At 39.2% G+C, this 13,686-nt stretch overlaps 1 protein-coding gene across 1 annotated transcript in view; it reads left to right on the top strand.

The window, feature by feature from the left end:
* arhgef19 (Rho guanine nucleotide exchange factor (GEF) 19) overlaps nt 1-13,686 on the top strand; it is a 32,505-nt gene that overhangs the window by 10,509 nt on the left and 8,310 nt on the right. Inside the window, exons 2-7 of the mRNA XM_059333600.1 lie at nt 7,945-8,656; nt 8,733-9,215; nt 11,283-11,415; nt 11,505-11,590; nt 11,689-11,945; nt 13,174-13,334. Coding sequence (XP_059189583.1) covers nt 7,966-8,656; nt 8,733-9,215; nt 11,283-11,415; nt 11,505-11,590; nt 11,689-11,945; nt 13,174-13,334 — 1,811 coding nt within the window. The 5' untranslated portion in view covers nt 7,945-7,965. The remainder of the gene's footprint in view (nt 1-7,944; nt 8,657-8,732; nt 9,216-11,282; nt 11,416-11,504; nt 11,591-11,688; nt 11,946-13,173; nt 13,335-13,686) is intronic.

Consider the following 13,686-nt stretch of genomic DNA (forward strand, 5'->3'; position numbering starts at 1 on the left):
ATCCAATAAGCAACATCCATGTTTGAGCAGCTGGAAATTAAATACGGAAGTTGGAAAAGACTTGAAACTCAGATTTTGGCATTCATTTTGTGCCATATCACACGAGAGGATGAGCAGCGATTTTTTTAAACAGCGTATCTGTCCAGACAAACCCTGACTTAGTCTCACAAGCTTAGCTTTAGCCGGGTAAACATCCACTGAGAGTCTGTGTCAGAGCACATCAGCAAACTTTGCTCCAGAAAGCACGACCGGAGTAACAAAAAGCACTTTCACCAGATCTGTGTCTGAGTTCATGTACAATCTGTGCCAATCCGTGACGTCTTGAGGAAGAAAACATCAATCAGTCAATATGTGTTTTCACAGTTTTGGCACGATAAGGTTGGCAACGTTCAGTATTTTTAGTAAAGTATTTTCTTATCTCTCTGTAGTGTCTGACTTCACTATCATGTCTGTGGCACTGAGCCCTGTGGCTTTCTGCTTCCTACTCAACACATAAATCTTTTAAAAAGTGTCACATATATATAGTTTCCATTCATAAAAAAGACTAAATTACACCCAGAAGAGCTGGCTGCTGTAGTGTTTAGCAAATGTAACTAAAAAAGGGGTAAGTTTAGCGTTTTTTGGGGGACTATTTTCAGCTGCGGATTAATACACATTTAGTGCTCAAGTGAGTCTTTACAGCCGCAGAATGCCAGAGTGTATGTCAGAATAACTTAAAAATAAACCCCAATATGTTCTGAGTTTGTTCACTAAACAAAACTGAAAACCATGACCTGATGATTTGAAAAGTGTGCCAATCATATACCCAGCTTGTGATGTCATGTTGTTAAGGTTCGTGTTGGTATTTGAATGATATGTTGTTGTCTCGCTGAAGCAAATAGGGACTTTAAGCAGCAGTGGTTGAAGAAGCAGCTTTAGAGAAACATTCACATAAATTCAAATATCACTAAGTATTGTCTTACAATGATTACTTCATGCAGAATCTGAACTTTATTTAACCTACAATTTGTTTCTTCAAAGAGTCAAAGCAAGCGGCTTTAGCGAATATACCTACAATCCATAAAACTGCTCATCATAGAATCAAATATAGAAAAAATGGCAAACTAGAAGTTCTCCCTTAGTACAGGTTGGACTATTATGTCTGAAAATGTTGAGATTGAATTGCTCATGTGCAAAGTCAGCCTGTTCTCCCCTGAAAAATGTGAATATAGGTCATGTGTACAGGTGGCGAAATACAAGCTATATTTATGTATTTCACCACCACCATCGTCCTGACGTAGTAATGATTTATGGCGTAGCGGAGTTAAAGTGGCAGATTTACACTTATGGTAGGAGGGGTGGTGGATCGGTCGAACTGAACGGTGGACATTCACCAGGAGAGCGGGGTTTGCGTCCCGTGTGAAAGCAAAAGAAAATTATTTTTAACTTAAGTTACGTGGATCACATTTTTGGACCTAACTTACGTTTTTTTTTACGTAACTTGCAGTAGTCACGTGACCGTTGTAACTACTTCACTTCCAGCATTTACATACATTTATTTACTGTTTAATCTGTCTTTTATAACGCCTTACCGGGAAGTTTTTTGTCCTAAACCTACCCTTTGTAAGTAGATACGTGTCGAAATGGGTGGTACTGACTGACACACAACCTATTCTGTTGTTCAGGTCGGACAACTTGTAAGCAAAGTGGAACTTTTTTAACTTTAAAGTCGTAACTAATCAGGATGCAGGATCACAATGAGAAAAACAAAGTAGATTGCTGTTCAAAGTCTTATCTTGCAAACAGATGAGAATTTGTTGAGTACTTTATTGACGTAAAACCCACATCCACACACAGCGTATTAGTTGATCATTTTCTGTCTCTGAAACAGTCACTTGTTCCATACTGAGCAGCGTTACCACCCCCTCCCTAACATTAGAAAAGTAAACAGTGCTGAAATGTATTTCTTCACCTCCATGAACCACAAACAGCTCCAACAGTGAATCCATTTGTCTTAACACTCCTATCTCCCCCATGGCAAACATCAAACAAACTTTAATTACGCCATTACACAACATTTTGGCTCCGTCATGAAGCTGAATCAGCTATGGATTTATGCTCATATTTATGTTTTACACTCCATTAAAGGATTATTGTGAGGCCTTCAAGATGAAAAATATCACAATTAAAAATGCTCTGCGTTCGGCTGCCGGCATTAAAGGCATGCCAGCGTGCCATTCATTAACTGCTGCACGCAGACATGGCGTCTTAGAGCAGCCTAGTGAAATTACAGGGGGAACACTGGCAGCAAAGTCCATAACAGTCACAAATAACACCCTGCTATGACAAGGGAAATTACACGTCTTTGGAATTGAAATTTTAACAGCGCGATATAATTGTATCGGCGTGAGGAATGTGCAGTATGTGTAATCGGATGCTTTCATGTCTTGATAAATGTGTTGCTGAGGCTTATTGTCAGTTTTTGGGATCTTTGAGGTTTCTTGATCAAATGAGCAGATAACTAATTTTCTGCTAAGAGCGTGTTGATTTATAATGCCCTGGATGTTGATGGCAGATTATGTGAATATTCATTCATTAAGATAGTATTAAAAGATCATTACAGAACCCTAGATCAAGTTTTTCTTGACAATAATTCATATTTAATCTGATATGACAGCCTGCAGGTAGAGGTGAGTAAAGTTTGGTTAATACTAGCAGGATTACACTTTAACCAGGCAGTAATCATACACAGACACTAATAAACTTGTGTCATTATGCCACAGTGGTCTGGATGTGTTTATATGGCTCAGTGGCTGCACTATATGAGTGGATCAGTATAAGCAGTTCCCACACCCTCTCAGGTGTCCTGTGCTCAGGGCAGCCTGGCCCAGGTACGCACATAAAGGCTGCCTTTGTCTGCAGCAGGGAACAGGTAACCATTTGTGCCTGCACTACTGTGTGTGCGTGCGTGTGCACTTGTGTTTGTGTGTGCGTACATGCATGCAACCGTATGTGTGTGAGTGCAGGAGAGAAACAGAGAGATAGGACTGACTGGGCTGCCTGCCGTTGCCACAGGAGCAGGTGTGGCTTTTCAACAGCCTCATATTCACAGCGAACAGCACATGTGCGCTCAATAAAAAGGAAGGTAAACTATTATTTCCACTCTGTGATTCTCTGGGCAAATAAACACAGATATAAACAAAGTTATACCTGCAGGAAAAGCATTGATTTATGCCTTTCTGCTCTCAAGACACACTCCTGTCTTCATGTAAATTACAGATGTGTACTTTAATACTTTAATGTAAAATATATCATAACGATTTACAGTATGTCAGAATAATAATTAATAATAAAAGTCTAAATTACCAATAAAATGCTTTGCTGGAAGGTATCATTTCTTAGCATTATCCAGGACAAAGAGCTTGCAGTGTGTGTGGTTAACAATTAACATTCACACAGTGTTAGCTTCTCTGTGCCCCACTGTGCACAGTATACACTACAACACTTACACTGTGTTTAGATAATCGAGCAGGAAGCAACAAACGTGCTTGATTTTAGGCGTAGTTTGTCCCACAGTGCAGAACATAGAGAAAATGAAAAGTTTTGTGAATGCTTTTGCAACAGCTTGGGAAAAAACATTGAAGTGATAATTGTTTTGTCATTATATCTGAAGTTTAAAGTTTGAAAATGGTATTAGATCAAAGTCAAACAAACATATTTGTCTTGATAAAACATGTGTCAAAGCTGGTCACATGCTCCAATAGGATGCAGCAGTTTACTTACTCCGACCCAGATTTTGTACATAATTAACAAATTTAAAATGAAATCTCCGAACTTCCAGTCTTGCCTCATCTCATAACAGTAATGCCAGGTGGTTACAACATGTTGAACACATCTACATTAATTCTGTGTGTTTGTAGCATAATAAATAGAAGTCTTCAATATACAATCAAAACTGTTACTTCTTCACATTCTGTTGATGATGTTTGTTAGTCTTTTGAATGTTTTGAACTAAAATTCTGGACATATCTTTATGAGGAGGCAGACTTCTGTTCTTTCCTACACATGAAGTCAAAAAAGTTTGACTTTCGTGAATAAAAGTACCAGGATGTTTTATGTTTTTTCTGCAGTTCTTCCGCATCTATGGGGCCCATAATGTAAGCGCACTAGAGACTTCTGCAGCCCAAGCTGGCTACTTCTGTTTTAGCTCTCCGTTAACTTGAATGGGAATAAAATGATTTAACCTTGTGGCGTCTCGACTTGACCAAATGTTAGTGGACAGAAAGTGAAACAAGTTATTCACAGACGATTGTTTTCACAACAAGTCCATGGGCAAAAGTTGTTCTGGACCCCATGTACGGTGGCCCTGAGAGCTCACAGCACTGCAACTTAATATAACACATCCAAATACACAAAACACAAGCCAATTGAGAAAACATCTTCATCAATTTGTCAACACAGATGCAGCATTTAAAAAAACGCGCTGCAAAGACCACAACACAATAAGAAAAAGTGCTGCAAATAAAAGTGTTTCCAGAGGACACGTAAAAGTGATGCACATGACTGGACATGCATGTGATCTTGTGAAATTATTTCAAGATAATGATGATTTCACATTATAACGTTATAACGTCATTTCATGATAATATTTTCATATTATAACGTGATATATAACATTAGCCCGCTAGCCTGTATCAATAACATTACAGTTAAACAAATCAAATAAATGAATGATACACGTTTTAGTTGGTCTCTCTCAACCGAGTTGGTCTTGGTCTTGCTAGCCCGCTAACACTAGCACGCCGGCTGATGTTAGCACGCCATCGATCGTTATAACATTGAAATTATTATTATCTTGAAATAACATAATATAACATACTATAACATAATATAATAATAGTCATAATATTACAAGCATGTGTATCACATTTATGTGTCCTGTGGAAACACTTCTGTTGTGTTGTGATCTTTGCAGCGCTTATTTTTATTGTGTTGTTTTGTAGTCTTTGCAGCGCGTTTTCTAAATGCTTGTGTTGTCAAATTGATGAAGATGTTTTCTCAAGTTGCTTGTGTTTTGTGTATTAGCATGTGTTTTCTTAAGTTGCAGCGCTGTGATCTCTCAGGGCCACTGTACCCATGGCATCAAGGATGGGCCCAGATAATGTAGTTCCACCATTCAGCCACTATGACAAAGACTGGCACATATCTTACACATTGCTTTAAGCCAGTGGTGAGAAAACACAATGACACAATGGCTTCTTCTATCAGCTAATGTGGCTAAGCTAACTTATTGCTCAGTAAATGTGATCTAGCCGACTTTGTTCACTAAAATAAAACCACAGGCTTAAGACAGATGATTTAGGAGAACCAATAGTTGAACTTGATATTCTGCCAAAAATAAGAGGAAGCTCTTGTAGTGATGGCTGAATGTAAGACCGATGTGTTTTTGTCGTTGTGTGTGTGAGTAGCAGTTAATAGCTTGTGAATACATAAATGATATAAACCAGCCTACCTCTGCATACAGTTGGTATGAGACAGTGTGTGCTGCATGTTGGCATCTGTGCAGTTCCTGTTACCTGGTGTTTAAGTCAGGAGTCGAGGATTACCTGTTCAGGAAGCTCCACAAGTGTGTGTTTCAACAGGCTGTCAGGGGAGCTAACTTTATGACCCGCTGCTGGGTTTTCACAGACGCTCTCTGTGAATATTCAATCAGGAAAAAGTGGCTGCTAGCTAATGTGGACTGACAGGAAGGCAAACCAACAAGCAGAGTGATGGATGGCTGTAGATCTCAGGTGAAAGGTGAGAGTGCTGAGGATGTGCTCTCTTCCTCTGTCTGTCTGTCTGTTGTGGTATTCTGTCTGGAGCTGGTGTGTGCGTGTGTGTGTGTGTGTGTGTGTCTAGATGTTAAGTACAGGGGCTGAAGGCTGTGTGTAGAAAGGTCTTTAATTAGAGCAGGAAGACACGGCTCAGGAGACACTACACTAGACTTAAGTGTGTGTGTGTGTGTGTGTGTGTGTGTGTGTGTGTGTGTGTGTGTTGTGTTTGTGTGTCAGTTTCAGGGTCCATCTTGCTCATTCCAGAAGTATCTACTCAGTGTGTGTTTCTGTGTGTGTGTGTGTGTGTGTGTGTGTCTATGTGTGTCTGTGTGAGACTGTGAAACATCCTGCACGCGTCAGTTTCAGGGTCCATCTTGCTTATTTCAGAAGTTTCTGCTCAGTGTGAGCAGAAACTTCTGCGCACGCACGCTCAGGCTGCATGAATCACAAAAATGTACAGAAGCAATTTAAGAAAGTCATTCTTCCATCAAGTAAACATCCACAGACTGTGAAAAGTTTATGAAACACACAACGTTGCTTGTTGTTTATTATATCTGAATACACTGTGTTACACTCAGTCGAATCACTGGAATCCTCTGGCGACACTGAGCCGAGCTGCAGGGAATTGTGTCCAGTCAACCATATTTAGTCGCTGGATAAGTGGTTTACAGCTTTAGACTTACAGGCCAATTTATTTGTTTAAGAAACATTCCAGTTTTCTTTATTTTGCTCCTCTGTTACTGCAGATGTAACAGACAAGAAATTGTACCATATTAATTTTCCAGCCCTATGTTCTCATACAACAGAACTGTATTCTCAATTATGTTTTTTTTAAGGGAAACCTGTTTTCTCCCGGATAAGATGTTTTTTTTTTTTTTTAATTAAAATGAATATGATTTTAATAAAGAGTGGACAAACCCAATACTCAAATTGGAATAAAATCCCAATGTAAGTGGACTGATTGAATCAAATCCTGATAGTGAAATAAGATATTTACAGACGTTTGTTAAATGTTTGTTTTAATGGAAGTCTATGGGATAAAGTGTTTCTGGGTCCCATGGCATCAAGTGATGAAAGTGATTGAAATTGTAATTCCACCATTTCGCCACTATGTCAAAGTCTAGCGCATATTTTACACATTGCATCTTTAAATTGATGAAATGTTTAAAGTGGTAAGAAAAATGGGAATGTGAACATCTACAACCCCATGAGAAGTCAACAGTGGTGGAAAGTAACTCAGTACATTAACTCAGGTACTGTCCTTAAGTACAATTTTAAGGTATGTGTACTTTACTTGAGTATTTCCATTTTATGTAACTTTATACTTCTACTCCACCACATTTTTAGAGGCAAATATTGTATGTTTTACTCCACTACATTTAGCTGCCAGCTTTAGTTACTTTTCATGTCAAGATTTAACATAAAAAAACATGATCAACTTAAAGTGATTAGATTTATTTTATTTATTAAACCTCATAACAGTATATTAAGTAGTTTAAATGAGCCCTATCTTGAGAAAATTCAAACACTGCTTATATAAATGCATCAACAATAATATATTTGAAATACATAAAACAATCTGAATGGGGCCATTCTGCATAACTTTTACTTTTGATACTTTAAGTATATTTTGATGCTGATACTTTTGTACGTTTTGAATGTTGAATGTTTGAAAAAACTATTATAGCACACCCCTAAAGAACACAACACAACACAACACAACACAACAGAATAGCTCTTTCTCTGTTACACCAGCAAAGAAAACAAGTTAATTCTGTATAAGCTATAGGTCTAACTTTTTACTCAAATCAGGTTTATTTGCAGATAAATCTGTATTGCAGATTTTTTCCAAGGAAAGAGAGGAAGGTTCAAATTAAATAGTGTGGAGCATCTTCTACCCAGAGAAGATTCAACCCCTCTACCTTCACTAATAATGTTTATACAGTCCCTTATTATAATATAACGATGTAACAAGGTAATAAATTGATACATTTAAAATCAGTAAAAGGATTTCCTTAATTTGCATTTAAATGAGGCATTTAAATCAAACAAAACGAAAAAGGCCATGTGGAATAGTCTGAGAAAAGACTACAGATGAGTGTTTTTAGTAAAACCTGTTAATCATTATTTTCCCTCTATTCTTCTGCAGCTCCCATGTGTCCATTCAGCCATGCTTCCCGGGTATGGATTCTCACCTTTTCCTGATTTCCAGCCCCACCTTCACGCTTTTCGCTGCCGAGGAGAGAGTCCCAGCATGTGGATCCCTGGCTCTGGGGAGTCCCAGGCTCTGAGCGAGGCCCAGGAGGACAGGCCTCTGCTCCACCCGTGCCATCACAAGCATGTCGCCGTGTGCCGGCAGGAAACATTGGCTTTTATCGAGCTGCAACCACCAGCGACTCCTAAACTAAACTGTCTCGGCTCTCCGAGGCCAGGTGTTATTCCAGAAACACAATGCACAACACACTCCCTGCCCCTGAATGGTTTCAGACACACATTAAATGAACTGAATGACATGCAGAACGGCTGCCACAGGACAGAAAATGAGCATAAAATGACGTTGAATTCGAACTCTCACAATCCTGCAGGTGACTGTGAGTTTGAATGCCATAATGGTATCAGGACTTCCTCGCAGGAGAAGACAGAAAAACCTAGAGCAATCACAACAGTATGTCGTCCTCTCCACGCAGCTCTTAGCCTCCCTCTGCCGTTACCTCTGTCCTCTCTATACACAAACAGAGACTCCTGGGAATCTCAGTTACCTTGCTCCCCGTCCTCACCTGAAGGTCCGGGGTTTCAGAGCCCTGACTCCTGCCAACCGCAGAGGAGGACGTCACAGGGTTCACTGAAAGAGAAGTCTATCCGTGAGTTTGCATAACAAACCAGGTTTTAGAATATATTTTTATACTTAATCTAATAAAGTTGTTTTCTTGTCTCCAGGGCGAAAGATGCAGGTTTATTCCCCAGACAGCCAGAGCGATGAGTCTCTCAGCAGCCCGATCCTGGACGCAGACTATATCTTCCCAGGACCTTTTGCGTCTTTCCTGGAGGAGGACCTCAGTGGACTATCCTCCCTGGAGGCCATTTCAAGCACTTCATCCACAGACGGTTTTACAGATCTCCCAAACCTCAGTCAGGATGATATTTTCAACTTACCTGCAGAACCACTGCATATAATAGAGGACTCGTTAGGGGAGGACAGTGGGGGTGTAGAGACGTCCAGTGCCACAGGAGGGAGCTTTTTGCCACGCAGCCGTCAGGTGGATCAAGAGCGGCGGCGCTTCTCAGCTTCAGAGCTGATATCTCGACTGCAGCTGTCTCAGAGAAAAAACTCTTTCACCTTGAAGCTGGGAAAGTCTCTGTCGGCACGGGTCGCCTCCAGAGACAGACAGAGCTCCAGCAGCCTCAGCCCCAACACCGACTGTGAGTAGAGAACAGAACCAACGACGTGGTAACAGTTTATTGTGTTACAACAAGCAGCCAAGAGCAGAAACAGTAAATACCATGTACCACTAACAGTTGTTCTCTTAGAATACAGGCAAAGTACATATGCAGATATAAGAGGAGAGAATCACCAGAGGCCCCACGACACCACTTTATCCCAATACTTGAGTCACGATACGATATTATTGCAATTTTAAGCATTTTGCGATATGCTGAGTGTGATACAATAGATTGCGATTTAACTTTTTAACTGTATTTTGTGTCCTCAAAATTAAATTAAAGCAAGACTTGTTTTGTCAAATAAGAGAAAATTCTCAGTTCTGAATTGGGTGTGTAGCACCCTTTAATGTGATAATCTCCTGATAATGTAATAACACCTGAAAATGTAATAAAATGTGTACTTAACTCACAAATAATGTAATAAGATATCCTAACTGATTACGCAAGTTATCACATTATTGGGTTTTATTACATTTTCGATCGAGTTAAGTGCAAATTTTATTACATTTTCAGGCGTTATTACTTTATAAGGAAATTATTACATTATAGGGTGCTACAGGGAGGCAGCCATGTATGTAAAGAGGAGACTTGTGGGAATCCAGACAGTCTATTTTCACTGAGCATGATGTCAGAGGTATCATGACCGCTTTGAAAATCACAATGAAACATGAAAAAAAATAGCCTAACTTTGCAGCGTTATTTCCACAACTTCCGACACCATTACCTTACATACTTGGTGCCTATAAATTAGATCTTGTAGTTTCATTTGACACCAGTATAACCAGTATATTCCTAACAGTGAGCTTGCTACGGCCTCAGGAAGAGCGGAAACAGCGGGCAATCAGAACACCAAATATCAATACTTGGCGACCATGAATCGATATTATATTGCCACGCAAAATATCCCGATACTATGCTGTGTAGATTCCCCCCCACCACCTCTATCAGATATATATGTAAGACCTTAAACTTTAACGCTGTTGTATGAAAGAAAATCAGCTGTTTTTCCCAGACTTATCTCCAGAGGGCAAAGGTCAACATTTGGAACAAGTGGAATTAAAACGTTTTCCGATTCTCAACAATAACAACAGATAACACAGTAGGAGTGCTTTATTTGGTGGGGCAAGTAATATAGTACATCAAACTAAAAAATCTAACAACTCACTTGTCTGGTCGGGTAAATATAATTAACCACATAGGAATAAAAATAGATCTTTTCTTTGAGGATGTGCACTGATTTTGCACCAATATAACTGGAAAAAGTTACTCAGAAGGCTGCTTCTTTAAATAAATAAGTGTATTAAATAATATTTAACATTATTATACACGAGTATACAATGTATTACATTGCCAACCAATTCTAGTAATGAAAACTAAAAAAAATCAAGAATTAATACAAATAAAATGGATAGTTTAATACATATGAATACAATGTGTTTAGTGTCAGTTGATTGCTGATGATTAAATAAATAATCAATAAAAATACATAAACAGGTCGCATAATCCCTAAATCACCCCAAGCATTGTTTTTTGCGGGGAAAAAAGAGGCACATATTGAACAACATATATACCGATACCAATGAATACTGATATGCCTTTTATAGGCTGATAATATTGGTAAACAGATATATCTGTTTCTAACTGAGACCATTAACCCTTTATGTTTACTGAGGCAATAAATCGAGTGATAAGTAGGGTCCTTCATAGACGTCTATATGTAAAAGTAGTCTTTGTTATTTGCTTCCTCACAGAGGAACATCCAAATGAGTGAATGATCCCTGAAACTTAAGCTCTATAATACACTAAAATAAGACATGTTACACAGGGAAACTGCGTGTGACACTAGGCTATTGAAAATGTACTTCTTTTAGCAGCCAGTAGAGTCGCCCCCTGCTGGCCATCAGACAGAATGCAGGTTTAAGAGACTTTGCATTGGCTTCACTTTTCAGACCTGCAGGTTGCTACTGATTAAGCTCATTGTATCATTATGTGCTGCGTACTTCCCTGGACCTCACACCTGCACTGTCTGCTTGTTATCTTTTTCAGATAAGTCCAACTGTAAGCACCGCAGCTCAGGAGGCTCTAGTGATAGCGCCCCCCACAGTCCTGTAGGAACTGCACCTGCTCTGCCCAGCAGTGACAATGGCATGCCTTTGCATCGGTGGAGCACAAAACTTGGGTAAATAGGGACTTTAATTATTTATACACATCAACTGCAAAGATTAAAGCACATGTATTGATGTCAGTTCACTTTTCTTTTTTTTACAGAATGCGAAAGAAATCCATAGAGGAGGACTTGTGCGCACTTCCAACTGTCGCTAGTTCAAATCGATTGTCACGGTTTTTACCAAGTTGTGAGTTTCTTTTAACATTGTTTTTTCATAACCTGTTACACCTAATTGAACTGAGACTTGATTGAATTTCCCTGTCATTTTTTTTCACTTTCCTGCAGCGATTCTGTACCAGGAGTACAGCGATGTAGCCATCAACAGAGAGATCCAGAGGCAGCAGGGGAAGGAGCCGGGCACCGAGGAGGAGGGGCTCAGGGACGAGGGTTCAGACGGGACCCCTTCGCCTTCTAATCTGTCTCCATCCAGCTCCTTCCGCTCGTCACGAGGCTCTGCTTTTGCACTGTGGCAAGACATTCCCGACGTCCGAACCAGCGGGCAGCTCGACAACTTCAGCAACGAGGAGCGGAAGCTACAGGAGGTGAAGGAGTCATTGCAGATTTTGTTGTTATGTATTCCGAGGTTAAACTGGCATTCATTTTTGGGGGGGGCTCTGTAGTTTCAGGGTTACCATGGGTGCATGTGTGTGTCGATAAACTACAAGAGATATTTCAATGTGTGACTCAAAACTAGAGCTTATTGTAACAGCTAACTATCAGAGATTGACAACTGCTGCAAACTATCTTGTGTTAAAGTTATGGTATCATTTTGTAAAATTGAAACATTGTGTCAATTTCTTCGTACCTTGTATCTCCCTCCCATCTTTTCTTTCTTGGTGACTGAAAAGTGCGCCAAGGTTTCTTCTTCTGCCTTTTTTCCATTTTATGGCAGGTGGCTACCATTAACTTGCATTAGCGCCCCCTAGACTGAACCTGATCTAAGGCAGGGTATCCGTGGGGTCTTAAAAACTCTTATAACGTATAGAATCCAATAATTTGAATTTAAGACCTTAAAATGTGTAAAATTATCTTAAAATCTTATAAAATGTCTTAAATTCGATTTTGAAAGGTCTTAAAAATGTATTAACGTTACTTTTGTTTAAAACAAATGCATAAACTTCAGTCTCACTTTTATATTTTTCGATTTTTCGCTATAACATAACTACAAAACGAAGAAAACTCAACGAAACGATTTATTCTGAGTTCTTAACAAATATTAGTTCGAGAGGCTTCTGGTGTTTTCAGTTAGGTTAAGAATTTTTTTTATTCCAATGTGAAGAGCTGGGAATGAATTCATATACTTTGCAAGTAATTCCAGGTCTCTGAATTTCCGTCCTGCCTCTTGTACTTTTTCCAGTATGGATGTGAAATGGGTCTTAAATTGTATTCATTATGGCCTTAAAAAAGTCTTACAGAGACCCTGTAAGGAAATCGACATTGACAAAAATTTAAGAAACCTCATCACCTCATTTAGGACTGCGTTTGTCACTACGAAGAAAACATGTTTTAATAATTTTTTTATTATAATAAAAGAAAACAGTGTAAAAAATGATTTAACATTGTTGAAGAAGTGCTAAGTAAATGGGGATTTTTTGTATTTTTCAACCTGGACCCTATTTTTCCATGTCAAAGTGACTAATGGGGTTGACAGTTTTTTTCAGTGGTCCAGTATTTTGGGAGAGCTGAGCCCTGACAGCCCAATTTAACCACTGTCTCAATGTTGATAAACTGTAGATGACTCACTGACATACTGTGTCTTTCTCAACTCAGGCAAAGTTTGAGCTGGTGACATCTGAGGCGTCGTACATTCGTAGTTTGACGATCGCAGTGGACCACTTCATGTTGTCCCAGGAGCTGGCCGAGAGTCTCGGAGCTCAGGACAAGCAGTGGCTCTTCTCCAAGCTGCCTGAAGTCAAAGGAGTCAGTGAGAGGTGAAGTGATTCGCTGCTCTTTTAATAATGACTTTAATAACTTTATTTATATAGCACCTTTTTAAAAACAGCAGCTTGCAAAGACCTCTGGCAGAGATCAGTTAGATACAACAAGAAAGATGCCATCAGGTTAAAAAAAATAGTTACATTAAAAGAAGAACAATAAGAGACAGAGGAGGAACAATCACAAGACATTCTCAGATACACAGACTTAAAATGTAAAAAGTGAAGAAGTAAGAAGGAGTAGTCAAATAGAAAGCATTACATAAAAGCAAGTCTATAAAAGTGGGTTTTAAGAAGTGATTTAAAAGAAGTTACTGACTCTGAGCGCCTTATCTCCTTGGGCAGCTCG

Source organism: Centropristis striata, chromosome 5 (assembly GCF_030273125.1).
Source record: "Centropristis striata isolate RG_2023a ecotype Rhode Island chromosome 5, C.striata_1.0, whole genome shotgun sequence".
NCBI lineage: Eukaryota > Metazoa > Chordata > Actinopteri > Perciformes > Serranidae > Centropristis > Centropristis striata.